Source organism: Oryctolagus cuniculus, chromosome 4 (genome assembly GCF_051225735.1).
Source record: "Oryctolagus cuniculus isolate XC-2025 breed Fujian yellow rabbit chromosome 4, ASM5122573v1, whole genome shotgun sequence".
NCBI classification, from domain to species: domain Eukaryota; kingdom Metazoa; phylum Chordata; class Mammalia; order Lagomorpha; family Leporidae; genus Oryctolagus; species Oryctolagus cuniculus.
Genome location: NC_142870.1, coordinates 84,072,550 through 84,084,732, shown reverse-complemented (window position 1 = coordinate 84,084,732; position 12,183 = coordinate 84,072,550). Strand labels below are relative to the sequence as shown.

Sequence of the window (12,183 nt, the reverse complement as noted above, 5' to 3'; positions counted from 1 at the left end):
CGGATCGGCGCAGCGCCAGCCGTGGTGGCCATTTGGGGAGTGAACCAACGGAAGGAAGATCTTTCTCTCTGTCTCTCTCTCTGTAACTCTACCTATCAAACTAATAAATAAAATCTTTTAAAAAATGCATCACATAGATGTATTTGCACACAGCCATGTATATGTGAAGTTATTCACTGCAGTCACAATAAAATATTGAGCAACTAAGCACCCATAGTAAACAACTGAATAAAAAGTATGATATGGGGCAGCCATTGTGGTACAGGGGGTTAATATGCTGCTTGGAATGTCCACAACCCGTGTAAGTACCAGTTCCAGTCCCAGTTATTCCACTTCTGATTCAGCTTCTGGCTAATGTATATGGAATGACAGCAGATGATGGGCCATGTACTTAGTTCCCTGCCACACACATGGGAGACCTAAATGGAGTTCCTGGTTCCTGGCTTTGATCTAGCCTCGTCCTGACTGTCACAGGCATTTGGGGAGTGAACAAGAAAATAGACAATGTCTCTGTCTCTCTCTCTCCTCCCACTCCCTTTTCTGTCATTCTGCCTTTCAAATAATAAATAAATATTTTTCAATGCGACATATACATATAACATAATCCAATCATTAAAAAAGAGACTGCCTTAAAATTAATTTTAAAAATCCAAAATATATTAAGATCAAAAACACCTGCAAATAGTGCTAATATTTTTGCTGGAAAAGAGTCATTTGTATGGAGAAATACAAATACATATAATCTTTTATATGCAAAAAAAAAAAAGACTGGAAAGACACACAAGAAGCTGGTGCAGTGTACTCACCTAGGAATGGGATTAGAAGATGATTATCACTAGATGTATTTGTCATCTTTGGATTTTGTACTTTAGGCGGTACTCATCCAACAAATAATACAAAAATAATTAAATCAAAAGCATCCCAATAAAAAAAGAGGGAGAAATGAGTTGACTGTGCAACATTCTCCTTTAAAATCAAAGTTTCTCCACTCCTGCAGGCATTTAGGAAGTGAGTCAGCATACAGAAGTACTCTATCATTTGCTTTCTCTTTCTCACTTTCTCTCAATAGCTTTCTGTCTCTTTTTCTCTCTATCTCCTCCTCCCTCCCTCTCCCCTTGCCTCTCTGCCTCGTGAATAATTTAAAATTTAAAATAAATTAATTTAAAATAAAAACATAGGTTCACAGCTCAGCTTAGGTTCAAATCTGGCTGCCATACATAATCACATAATTAAACTCGAGTGACCTTAACCTGAACAAACTTACAACCTTCAGTTTTTTCTTCTGAATGATACATAATGGTACCAATCACATAAGGTTACTATAAAATGATAAGATACTTCACATAAAGATCTTAGCACAAGTTGTTACAGAGTCAGGGCCAACATTGTGGCATGGTGGGTAAAGCTGCCACCTGTAGTGCCAGCAACCCTTATCAGCCCCAGTTTGTGTTTGAGCTGCTCCACTTTCAATCCAGCTCTCTGCTAATGGCCTAGGAAAAGCAGCAGATGATGGCACAAGTGTTTGGGCCCCCTGTATGTGGGAGACCCAGATGACATTCTTTGCTTCAGCCTAGCCCAGTGCTGGACGTTGTGGTCATCTGGGGAGTGAGTCAGCAGATGGAAGATTGATCGATTTCTCTCTCTCCCTCTCTCCCTCTCTCCCTCTCTCTCTCTCCCCCTCCCTGCTCTCCACACCCATGTAACTCTAACTTTCAAAATAAATACATTTTGGGAAAAATATTGTTACTGGATCATAGTAATTAACAAATTTGTGTTTCCTTGTCAGAAGGAAGGTTTTCTTATTGTTGTTTGCTTTGTTTTACTAAGAAAAACCCTTAGTAAGAATAAGAAACAAACGTGGACACCTTTGTACTTAAGTACTTAAGATAAAGACATGGCAGAGAAGAAAAAGAAAAAGATGACTACAAAAAGAGATATTTTCATCACACAAACGGGATGAAAAACAAAAAATGTAAGTTAACTTTCTAGATTAGGAGCAATAAATAAAGGATTCCCACCAAGCAGAAGGAAGAGGCAAGGTCATCTGGTAAAAGTGAAGAACTAAGTGGTAAATCCTGAAGAAACAGTGAACTATTGAAGAGCTGCTAAAAGCAATGAAATGGATCTGACTGGATTTGAAAAACTTGCTTTGTATAAATAATTACAGGACATGTGGCTCCATCAGTTGGTTTTACAAAATAGTTGTATAATTTCTCCTGTAGGGCTTCACAGCCCAGACTTGAGGCAGATAATATACCTGGCTACACTTTAGACAGCAGAAATTCTGTGGAGTAGCTGTTATGGAAAGGAAATGAAGGTTTCTGAAGAGCAGTAATAATGGAATAAAGTTAAGAGCACATTGAAAGGGCTCATAGCAACACTGATCATAACAGTCAGAAAAAGAGAACTCAAATGCCCATCAATTAATTAGGATGAACCAATTGTGATATGTCCATACAAAAGGATATTACTCAACCATAAAAATACTGACAAATATATCACCTTCCATTTGAGAAGTGAAAGTATCTCTTATTTAATGAAATTCTAAACCTTCTACCTCCTTAGGACTCGACCCTATCTTCTCATCTCTACCACTTCTTTCACTTAAGTAGATAAAGATGTTCAAGTTTATTTCTTAATAAAACAACACATCTCTTCTGGGAAGGAAGCACAAATCTCTATTGGGATTGGTGAAACTTAAAAACATTGTAACTGAACACAGCCAGTCACAAAAATCAAATACTACATGATTCCATCTATATGAAATGGCCAGGAAAATCCACAGAGACAGAAAGTAGCCAGAAGATGAAGAAAGAGGAGACCTGAGGGTAACTGCTAACAAGTACAAGATTTCTGAGGTGACGGAAAATCCTCCCTCTCTCTGTAACTCTACCTTTCAAATAAATAAAACTAATCTTTTAAAATAAAAAGTACATTGAAGGGCCGGCACTGTGGCATAGCGGGTAAAGCTGCAGCCTGCAGTGCCACATCCCATATGGGCGCCAGCTCGAGTCCTGGCTGCCACACTTCCGATCCAGCTCTCTGCTGTGGCCTGGGAAAGCAGTAGAAGATGGCCCCAGTCTTTGGGCCCCTGCACCTGCATAGGAGACCCAGAAGAAGCTCCTGGATCGGCACCGCTCCGGCTGTTGCAGCCAACTGGGGAGTGAACCAGAGGATGCAAGATTTCTCTCTCTGCCTCTCCTTCTCTCTCTGTGTAACTCTGACCTTCAAATAAATAAATCTTTTTAAAAAATACATTGAAATGAATTTGAAAGTAATCTGAAATATCTCAAGTAGACATACTGAAAGACCAGAAGTCTAGGTAAACTTGAAGCAGCAGTGAGTTTAAGAACTGGAAGGACTGGAGAATCAAGTCAGAAAGCAGGACATCAGCATTCCAGATTTCAGAGGTTAGAACTCTGTGTTATGAACTCTGTGTTATGAGGCAAAAGAGTATGGCCATGAAAATAGTTATCACACTAAAATAGAGTCACTATCACAGGGGTTACAGAGAAAATGAAATTATCTCACAGCAAAACCACATAAACACTGCAGGTATCTAGGAGGAAGGCCTGATTAGGTGATGGAGAGGGGAGGAGAGAAAGCAGGAAACTGACTCCACCAGCTGCCAGAATCCTAATTAAATGACAGTGATGAATGAAATTTTAGCTGAATAAATGCTGGCATTGCAAGCAGTGGCCTTACCCACTATGCTACAACACTGGCCCAAGGGAAGATTTTTATCTAAGAATAAGTAAACATCAAATTAGTCAAAATTATCAAATTTGCAGCTCTAATTCATTCATAATTTTTATTAAGGGATTACTGTGTAATAGGTACTTTTCCAGATAATAGGAATACAACTTAAATTTGCTATCCTCAAGTAATTAGCTTGCGCTGTGATTCCCACTCTTCTAGGTGCAAATTGGGAATAATGCCAACATTCTTGTAAAGATCAGAGATAATGTAACACAGAACGTGGCATACAGTGAGTGCATAACAAATGAGGGGTTCCCCCCTTTTAAAGATAGACTCTGTCTTCAAGGGGCTACTACTCTGTTGAAGAGACACTATCACATCATTTACTTACAATATGCCATGTGCCAAGAACCATGCTTAGTATCTGGCATACATTATCTCATCTTATTCTAATAATAGCTCTATGTGATACATTAAGACACTTGTTTTCCTCATTTCAAAGATGAAAAAAATGAGACACAGAAAGGATGAGGATTTTACCCAAAACAATACAGCTACTTAGCAGCAGTACCAGATTCAAATCCAAGTTTTGTACTCTTAACTCATTAAGCTATACCACAAACCAAAAAGTATAGTAACGTTATAATCATTTAAAAGGAAATACATTCAAGAAGAAATGTAAAACTGGAAAAAGAACCAAAGATTGGTAGTATATGAGCTAAGATTTAAAGGTTGTCTATTTAACAAACAGGAAACAAGTCTACCAGTGACAACATGTAAAACAGAAACAGAAATTCTATCCAGATGGCAACCATGATGCACTATAATGTACCAATGACAGAGCATCTTGTAGAAGGGATAGTTGAAGCCAACAGAGCAATGCCACTCAAAAGCATTATTCACTACAAAGAATATAACTATTGGTAGAAAACATTATAAGCAAAATAAATACACGCTAAGTCATCAAGCTAGTTGAACCTGTTGCTGACATGATTTTTACACTGATAGAATTTTTACATTGATAGAATGAACTTGCCCTGAACAAAGTTATGAAATCACTAAATTAGTTGTGGGGCAACCCCTCCCCTATTAGACCTTCACTGCCACCACCTACAATAACAACCATCTATTGCTCCTTTTTTATTCCTAACTCCCCATAATTCTAAAGTAAAAATGACAACTTACAGCTCAAGAATCTGGGAGAGATACATTTTATAAGGAGTCAAAATTTGTTTTAAGAATTTATTCAAAGTCAGAAATACAGAAAGGGGAGAGAGAGAAAGAGAGAAAGTGAGAGAGATCTTTCATCTGCTGGTTCCCTCCTCCCCAAACAGCCACAATGGCCAGAGCTGTGCAGGCCAAAGCCAGGAGCCAGGAGCCAGGAGCCAGGAGCTTCTTCCGGGTCTCCCATGTGGGTGCAGGGACCCAAAGACTTGGGCCGTCTTCCACTGCTTTCCCTTTCCGCTATGCATTAGCAGGGAGCTGGATTGGAAGTAGAGCAGCTGAGATTCAAACAGGCACCCCTACGGAATGCCAGCACTGCAGGCAAAAAGCTTAACTATCATTGCTACAGCACTGGCCCTAGGAATTAAAACCTTAAACCAGAGAAAAATTAAAGCACCTATGGAACCTCAGGGATAGTGGGGGAAAGAGACTATATTTGAGAACATTTCAGGTTTCCAGGATACCTTTACCAGCTCTTTAGCAACACAGACACTAGAATGAGCTTAGAGTTCACAGTAGCCAATGTTGGGGCTGGCATTCTGGTGCTTCGTGTCAAGCTGCCTGCTGCGATGCTAGCATCCCATATGATTGCCAGTTGGAATCCCATCTGCTCCACTTTCAATCCAGCTCCTTACTAATGTGCCTGTGAATGTCATTGCTTTAACACTTTAAGATTTGAATTTTCTTGTTTTAAGATTCCACATTGGGGCAGATGCTATGGCGCAGTAGGTAAAGCTGCTGCCTGCAGTGCTGGCATCCCATATGGGCGCTGGTTTGAGTCCCGGCTGCTCCACTTCCAATCCAGCTCTCTGCTATGGCCTAGGAAAGCAGTAGAAAACGGCCCAAGTCCTGGAAGAAGCTCCTGGCTTCAGATAGGCACAGCCCTGGCCATTGCGGCCATCTGGGGAGTGAACCAGCAGATGGAAGAGCTCTCTCTTTGCCTCTGCCTCTCTGTAACTCTGCCTTTCAAATAAATAAATAAATCTTCAAAAAAATTTTTAAAAAAGATTCTACATCTAACTGAGCACCAAAAAGGAAACCTGTTAAAGTGAAATGAACACTATGAGAAACGGTGACTTGATCAGCCCTCACCCTGACTGTTGATGAGCAACTTGATATGTTATCCCTCTTAGTATTTTTTTTTGTTTGTTCTACTTAATACTTTTGGTTGAATACTGTAATCAATACACAATTCTTCTTAAGTGCTGAAACTTAACTGAAAAGGGATCTCTGTTAAATATAAGAGTGGGAATAAGAGAGGGAAGAGATGTGCAATTCGGGACATGCTCAAGCTGACTTACCTCAAACGGTAGAGTTAGAAACATACCAGGGGATTCCAATTCAATCCCATCAAGGTGGCATGTACCAATGCCATCTCACTAGTCCCAGTGATCAATTTCTGTTCACAATTGATCATAATGATAGGACTAAGAACCAAAGGGATCACATAAACAAAAATAGTGTCTGCAAATACTAGCTGATAGAATCAAAAAGGGAGAGAATGATCCAACATGGGAAGTGAGATACACAGCAGACTCATAGAATGGCAGATGTCCTAAACAGCACTCTGGCCTCAGAATCAGCCCTTAAGGCATGCGGAGCCTGCTGAAAAGCCCATGAGACTATTTCAGGCATGGAAAGCCAAGACACTCTGGGGGAAAAAAAAAAAAACCTAAATGAAAGATCTCCGCGAATGAGATCCCAGTGGAAAGAATGGGTCATTAAAAAAGGAGGTACCTTTCTCTGAAGGGAGGAGAGAACTTCCACTTTGACCATGGCCTTGTCTAAATATGATCAGAGTCAGTGAACTCAGGGGGCTTCCATAGCCTTGGCAGCTCATGACAAGAGCCTAGGGTGATTACTGAGGCCATAAACAAGAGTGTCAATTTGTTAAGTCAACAACAGGAGTCACTGTGCACTTACTCCTCATGTAGGATCTTTGTCCTTAGTGTGCTGTACATTGAGATTTAATGCTATAACTAGTACTCAAAACAGTATTTTTCACTTTATATTTCTGTGTGGCAGCCAACTGTTGAAATCTTTACTTAATGTATGCTAAACTGATCTTCTGTATATAAAGAGAATTGAAAATGAATCTTGATGTGAATGGAAGGGGAGAGGGAGTGGGAAAGGGGAGGGTTGTGGGTGGGAGGGACACTATGGGGGGGAAGCCATTGTAATCCATAAGCTGTACTTTGGAAATTTATATTCATTAAATAAAAGTTTGAAAGCAAAAAAAAAGATTCTACATCAATGTGCCCTAACCCTAACAAACTGATAAAAAGTAAAAAAAGAAAAACACCCAGTCCCAAAGGAAAACTCATTAGCAAAAACATGGTCAGTGAATTCTGTAAATGAGGACCACCACCACTCAGTGTTTCATATGACACAGATACACTTCTATCTGAAAATGACAGGTATCCAAATTATACTATTCTGTGATTTTTTATTTTTATTTATTTATATGAGAGGTAGGATTACAGACAGTGAGAGAGAAAGAGAGAAAGGTCTTCCTTCCGTTGGTTGACTCCCCAAATGGCTGCTACAGCTGGTGCTGCGCCGATCTAAAGCCAGGAGCCAGGTGTTTCCTCCTGGTCTCCCGTGTGGGCACAGGGGCCCAAGCACTTGGGCCATCCTCCACTGCCTTCCCGGGCCACAGCAGAGAGCTGGACTGGAAGAGGAGCAACCAGAACTAGAACCCGGCACCCACATGAGATGCCGGCACCACAGGCGAAGGATTAGCCTAGTGTGCCACGGCGCCAGCCCATATTCTGTGATTTTTTTAAAAAACCTTGTCCTATATACTGCCATAAAAATCAAAACTACCTGTTGACTTCCTTAAGAGTTTAAAACTTTGTATCAAAGAGTATTTGAAAATAAATATAATACCTCAGAGGAAAAAAAATTTTTAATAGTAATAAAAACCCACACATAAGTAAAGTATATGCAAATAATATTCCTATCCAAAATTAAAATATCAACTTTTAAAAACACTGTGCCTCAAAATTTACTGGTGCTCTTCAGAAAATTTTCAAGTGGTAGGTGCATATGCTCCCCAAAGTGGATCTTCAAGTACAACGATGCATAAGAGCACTGAACTCCTGTAATTTTGTGATTTGAAGTACTTTGTCTTTGCCTTTCTGACCTTTGAAGTCCTCCCTACGAAAGGGGAATAGAGGCGGATTTTGGTTTAGCAATTAAGGTTTCAGCATCCTATATCAGAGTGCCTAGGTTCAATGATCAAGTCCCAGTTTCAGCTACCAATTCCAGCTTTCTGACAACACAGATGCTGAGGTGTAGCAGGCAATGGCTCAGATGGTTTGGTTCCTATCACCCATGTTGGAGACCAGGATTAAGTTTCCAGTTTCCAGGGCTGGTTCTGTAGCATAGCCGGTAAAACCACAACCTGCAGTGCCAGCATCTCGTATGGGCACAGGTTCATGTCCCAGAAGCTCCACTTCCAATCCACCTCCTTGCTAATGTACCTGGGAAAGCAATGGAAGATAGCCCAAGTGCTTAGGCCCCTACACCCATGTGGGAGACCCAGTAGAAGCTCCCAGCTCCTGGTTTTAGATTGGCCCAGCTCCAGTCGTTTAGGCCATTTGGGGAGTAAACCAGCAATAGAAGATCACTATATATGTAACTCTGTAAATCAATCTTTTTTTTTTTTTTTAAAGTTTCCAGCTCCAGGCCTGTTGCAGGCATGGCAACATAAGCTGATGGGGCAGCTTGCATTTCTCTTTCTCTATTTGTGCACATGTTTGTGTGTTTCTCTGCCTCTCAAATATCTTTTTTGGTGGTAATAATAACATATGTCCTATGTAATTCACATAATTATTACAAAAACCAAAACAATACAACTATATAACTATGCTCGGTAGAAATACAGAGTGACAGAGGTGTGATTCTCTCCTAACTCACATCATGCATTGCATTGCTATTAGTGATACAATTTTTCAAATAGTAGACAACACTTCGTATAATTTCTCATGAAATAAAATATAATCTTCCCTCAAAAAAAAAAAACAGAAAGATACTGAATATTACAGTGCTTTAAAATCATAAGTTCTATACAAAAACAATTTATTACTAAACTTTCCTAAAAGATTTGTTTTACATATATAACCAATACACATATAACCAATAAATAATCAATGCTTTGTATAGTTTCTATGCTATTTACATTACAGACACACATATGTTGCAGGATTTCAAAACATCCAAAAATCTTTAGCCTAATTAATGTATTTCTTATCCTCAGTATTCAAAGTGCGATCCAACAGCATGGGCACCATCTGGAATCTGGTTAGATACACAGCCTGTTAGGCACACCTGACCTACTGAATTAAAATCTGTATCTTCACAAGATGAATCCCAGGTGATTCCCATGTACAATAAGGTATCAGAAGCACTACTTCCTTTACACAGCAACGCCATTTACAATAACTGTATCATTAAGAAACTATTTTCTGAAAGGTAATTCAAATATATGCAAATGACTTATCTCCAGAAATTTAAAGACAGATATTTTACTGAACAATGATTACAGAAGCATATCTGAACAAATGAATCAGAAGTCATGTCTTATTTTTTTAAGGTTTATTTATTTTATTTGAAAAGCAGAGAGAGAGAGAGAGAGAGAGAGAGAGAGAGAGAGAGAGAGAAAGATATCTTCCATCTGTTGGCTCACGCCCCAAAATCCTCAACCACCTTTCCAGGCCATAGCAGAGAGCTGGATCGGAAGTGGAGCAGCTGGGATTCGAATCAGTGCCCATATGGGATGATGGCACCACAGGCAGTGGTTTTACCCGCTACACCACAGCACTGGCCCCATAATGTTTTTATTCTAATATATCTGCCTGGTATACAACTATAGCAGATAATACTTCTTGAATAGTTACCAAGAAAAATTATCAAAAATTAATACAAATGGGAATCAATGTGCACTTACCCTTAACATAAAATACTATATCAATTATTAAGTATGTTAAGCACTTTGGAATTAGCTTAAAAATAGTATGATTATTTTATTTATATCTGAAACTGGCCATATCTAAATATATAAATAAGAATAGACAGGTAATGTATGAGACCCATTAAACATCAAACAAGATACAAGCTTGGATGGGCATTTAGCCTAGTGGTTAAGATGCTGGTTGGAGGAAGGCCAGCATCCCATATCAGAACATCTGGGTTCAAGTCACAAATCCACTCCCAATTCCAGCTTCCTGCTAATATGCACTCTGAGAGGCAGCAGATGACAATTCTAGTAGTTGGGTCCCTGCTAGCCACATGGGGGACCTGGATTGAGTTCCTAGCTCCTGGCATCAACTTCAGCCCAGCTCTGGCCATTATGAGCATTTGGGGAATGAACCAAAAAATGAGAGCACTCTGGCTCCCTCTCTCCCTCTCTCTCCCTTTCTCCCTTTCTCTTTCTTGCTCCTTCTATCCCCTCTCTTCTCTGCCTATGAGATGTTTTTTATTAAAATCTTGAGGGGCCAGTACTGTGTCGCAGGTAAAGCCGCTGCCTGTAGTACTGCCATCCCATATGGGCACCGGTTCAAGTCTCAGCTGCTCCACTTCTGATCCAGCTCTCTGCAATGGCCTGGGAAGCAGTTGAAGATGGCCCAAATGCTTGGGGCCCTGCATCTGCGTGGAAGACCAGGAAGAAGCTCCTGGCTCCTGGCTTTAGACTGGCCCAGCTCCGGCTGTTGCAGCCATTTGGGGACTGGACCAGCGACAGAAGATTCTCTCTCTACCTCTGTCTCTGCCACTCTGCAACTCTGCCTTTCAAATAAGCAAATAAATCTTTAAAAAAATAAAATCTTGAAAGATACATATAATCTTTTTTATGGAGAAGACAGAAACAAACCTCCAACAGTATAAAGGATATTTAATGATCTTTAGTAGTAATGAAACATGGATTCAAATTCTTGTTTTGGCACTCAGACTTTGAACAAGCAGTTTAATGTCTATAGTCACAATTTCCTCATATGTAAAATCATGGTAATAATTGCACTTACCCTCACAGACATAAAAAGTAATATGCACAACCTAGAATTAGAAGTACTAATCATTATTTATGGAAAACAATAATTGATGTTTTAAAAAAATAAAAATGCAGAATTTACCTTATCAAGTTTTAGTTCCAATTCAGCCACATCTCCTTCTACTTCTTCCAAAGCAGCCCTGGAAAAATTAAATATAAAATAAGCTATTTCATTTATTTAAATGAATATTTTACACCTGAAAAATATCTCCAAGAGAAAAGGTAGATATAAATGTTAAAAATTATACTTCACATAAAGTAATAACTACCTTAAAATGAAGTATAAATACTTAACAATCACGTAATACAGCAAATACTACAATTATTATTTAGGATAATAAAAGAATCACTAGGCTGATTTACTCAAAGCATTAATATTACCCAAAGTAAAAATAACACTAATTGGAACTACTCAGCATGTATTTTACAACAAATAAGAAACTTTACCAGCTGAGCCTTGCAAAGAATCATATTTCCAGACAACCAAGCACATGCAACTGAACTGCAAAGTATTATTGTCAACCAAAAAGATAGGCTTTTTTAACTTTTAGAATTAGTTCAGAAAGATATTAACTTTAATCCACCATTTTGTTTCCAAAGTATTGTATTTTTTTAAATCAACACCTAACACTAATAAATTTTTATTTCACTTCTCCTATGAACACTATCTTTTTTTAAGATTTATTTATTTAAAAGGCAGAAATATAGATAAAGAAGGAGATAGAGAGATCTTCCAGCTGCTGCTTCACTCTCCAAATGCTGCAATGGCCAGGGCTGGGGCAGGCCAAAGCCAGGAGCCAGCAGCTCCTCCCAGGTCTCTCACATGAGTGCAGGTGCCCCAATTATTTGGATATGTTCCACTACTTTCCTAGGTGCATTAGCAGGGAGCTAGATAGCAAGTGGAGCAGCCGAGACTCAAACTGGCACCCATATGGGATGCAGGCACTATAGGCAAAGGCTTAACCTTCCACGCCACAGCGCCACCCATGAACACAAACTTAATGCTGGAAACGTAGCAAGGCGAGACTGGCATGTGGTAGCAGGTTAAGCCACCACCTGCGATGCCAGCATCCCATATGGGCACTGGTTAGTGTTCCTGCTGTTCTAGTTCTGATCTAGCTCATTGTTAAAGTGCCTGGGAAAGCAGTGGAGGAGGGCCCAAGTACATGGCGCCCTGCACCCGCGTGGGAGACTCAGAAAAAGTTCCTGGC

The 12,183-nt window shown here is 39.6% G+C and overlaps 1 protein-coding gene across 15 annotated transcripts in view; it reads right to left on the bottom strand.

Annotated features, from left to right (window-relative positions):
- The window catches only part of ACAP2 (ArfGAP with coiled-coil, ankyrin repeat and PH domains 2), a 159,337-nt gene that overhangs the window by 97,989 nt on the left and 49,165 nt on the right, over positions 1–12,183 (bottom strand). For all 15 annotated transcript variants that reach the window (XR_016232046.1, XR_016232047.1, XR_007924434.2 and 12 more), the window contains 1 exon segment: positions 11,055–11,112. Coding sequence is in view for 12 of the 15 variants with exons in the window: in XM_089330231.1 (XP_089186357.1) it covers positions 11,055–11,112 (58 nt within the window). In the remaining 3 variants the exon portion in view is untranslated.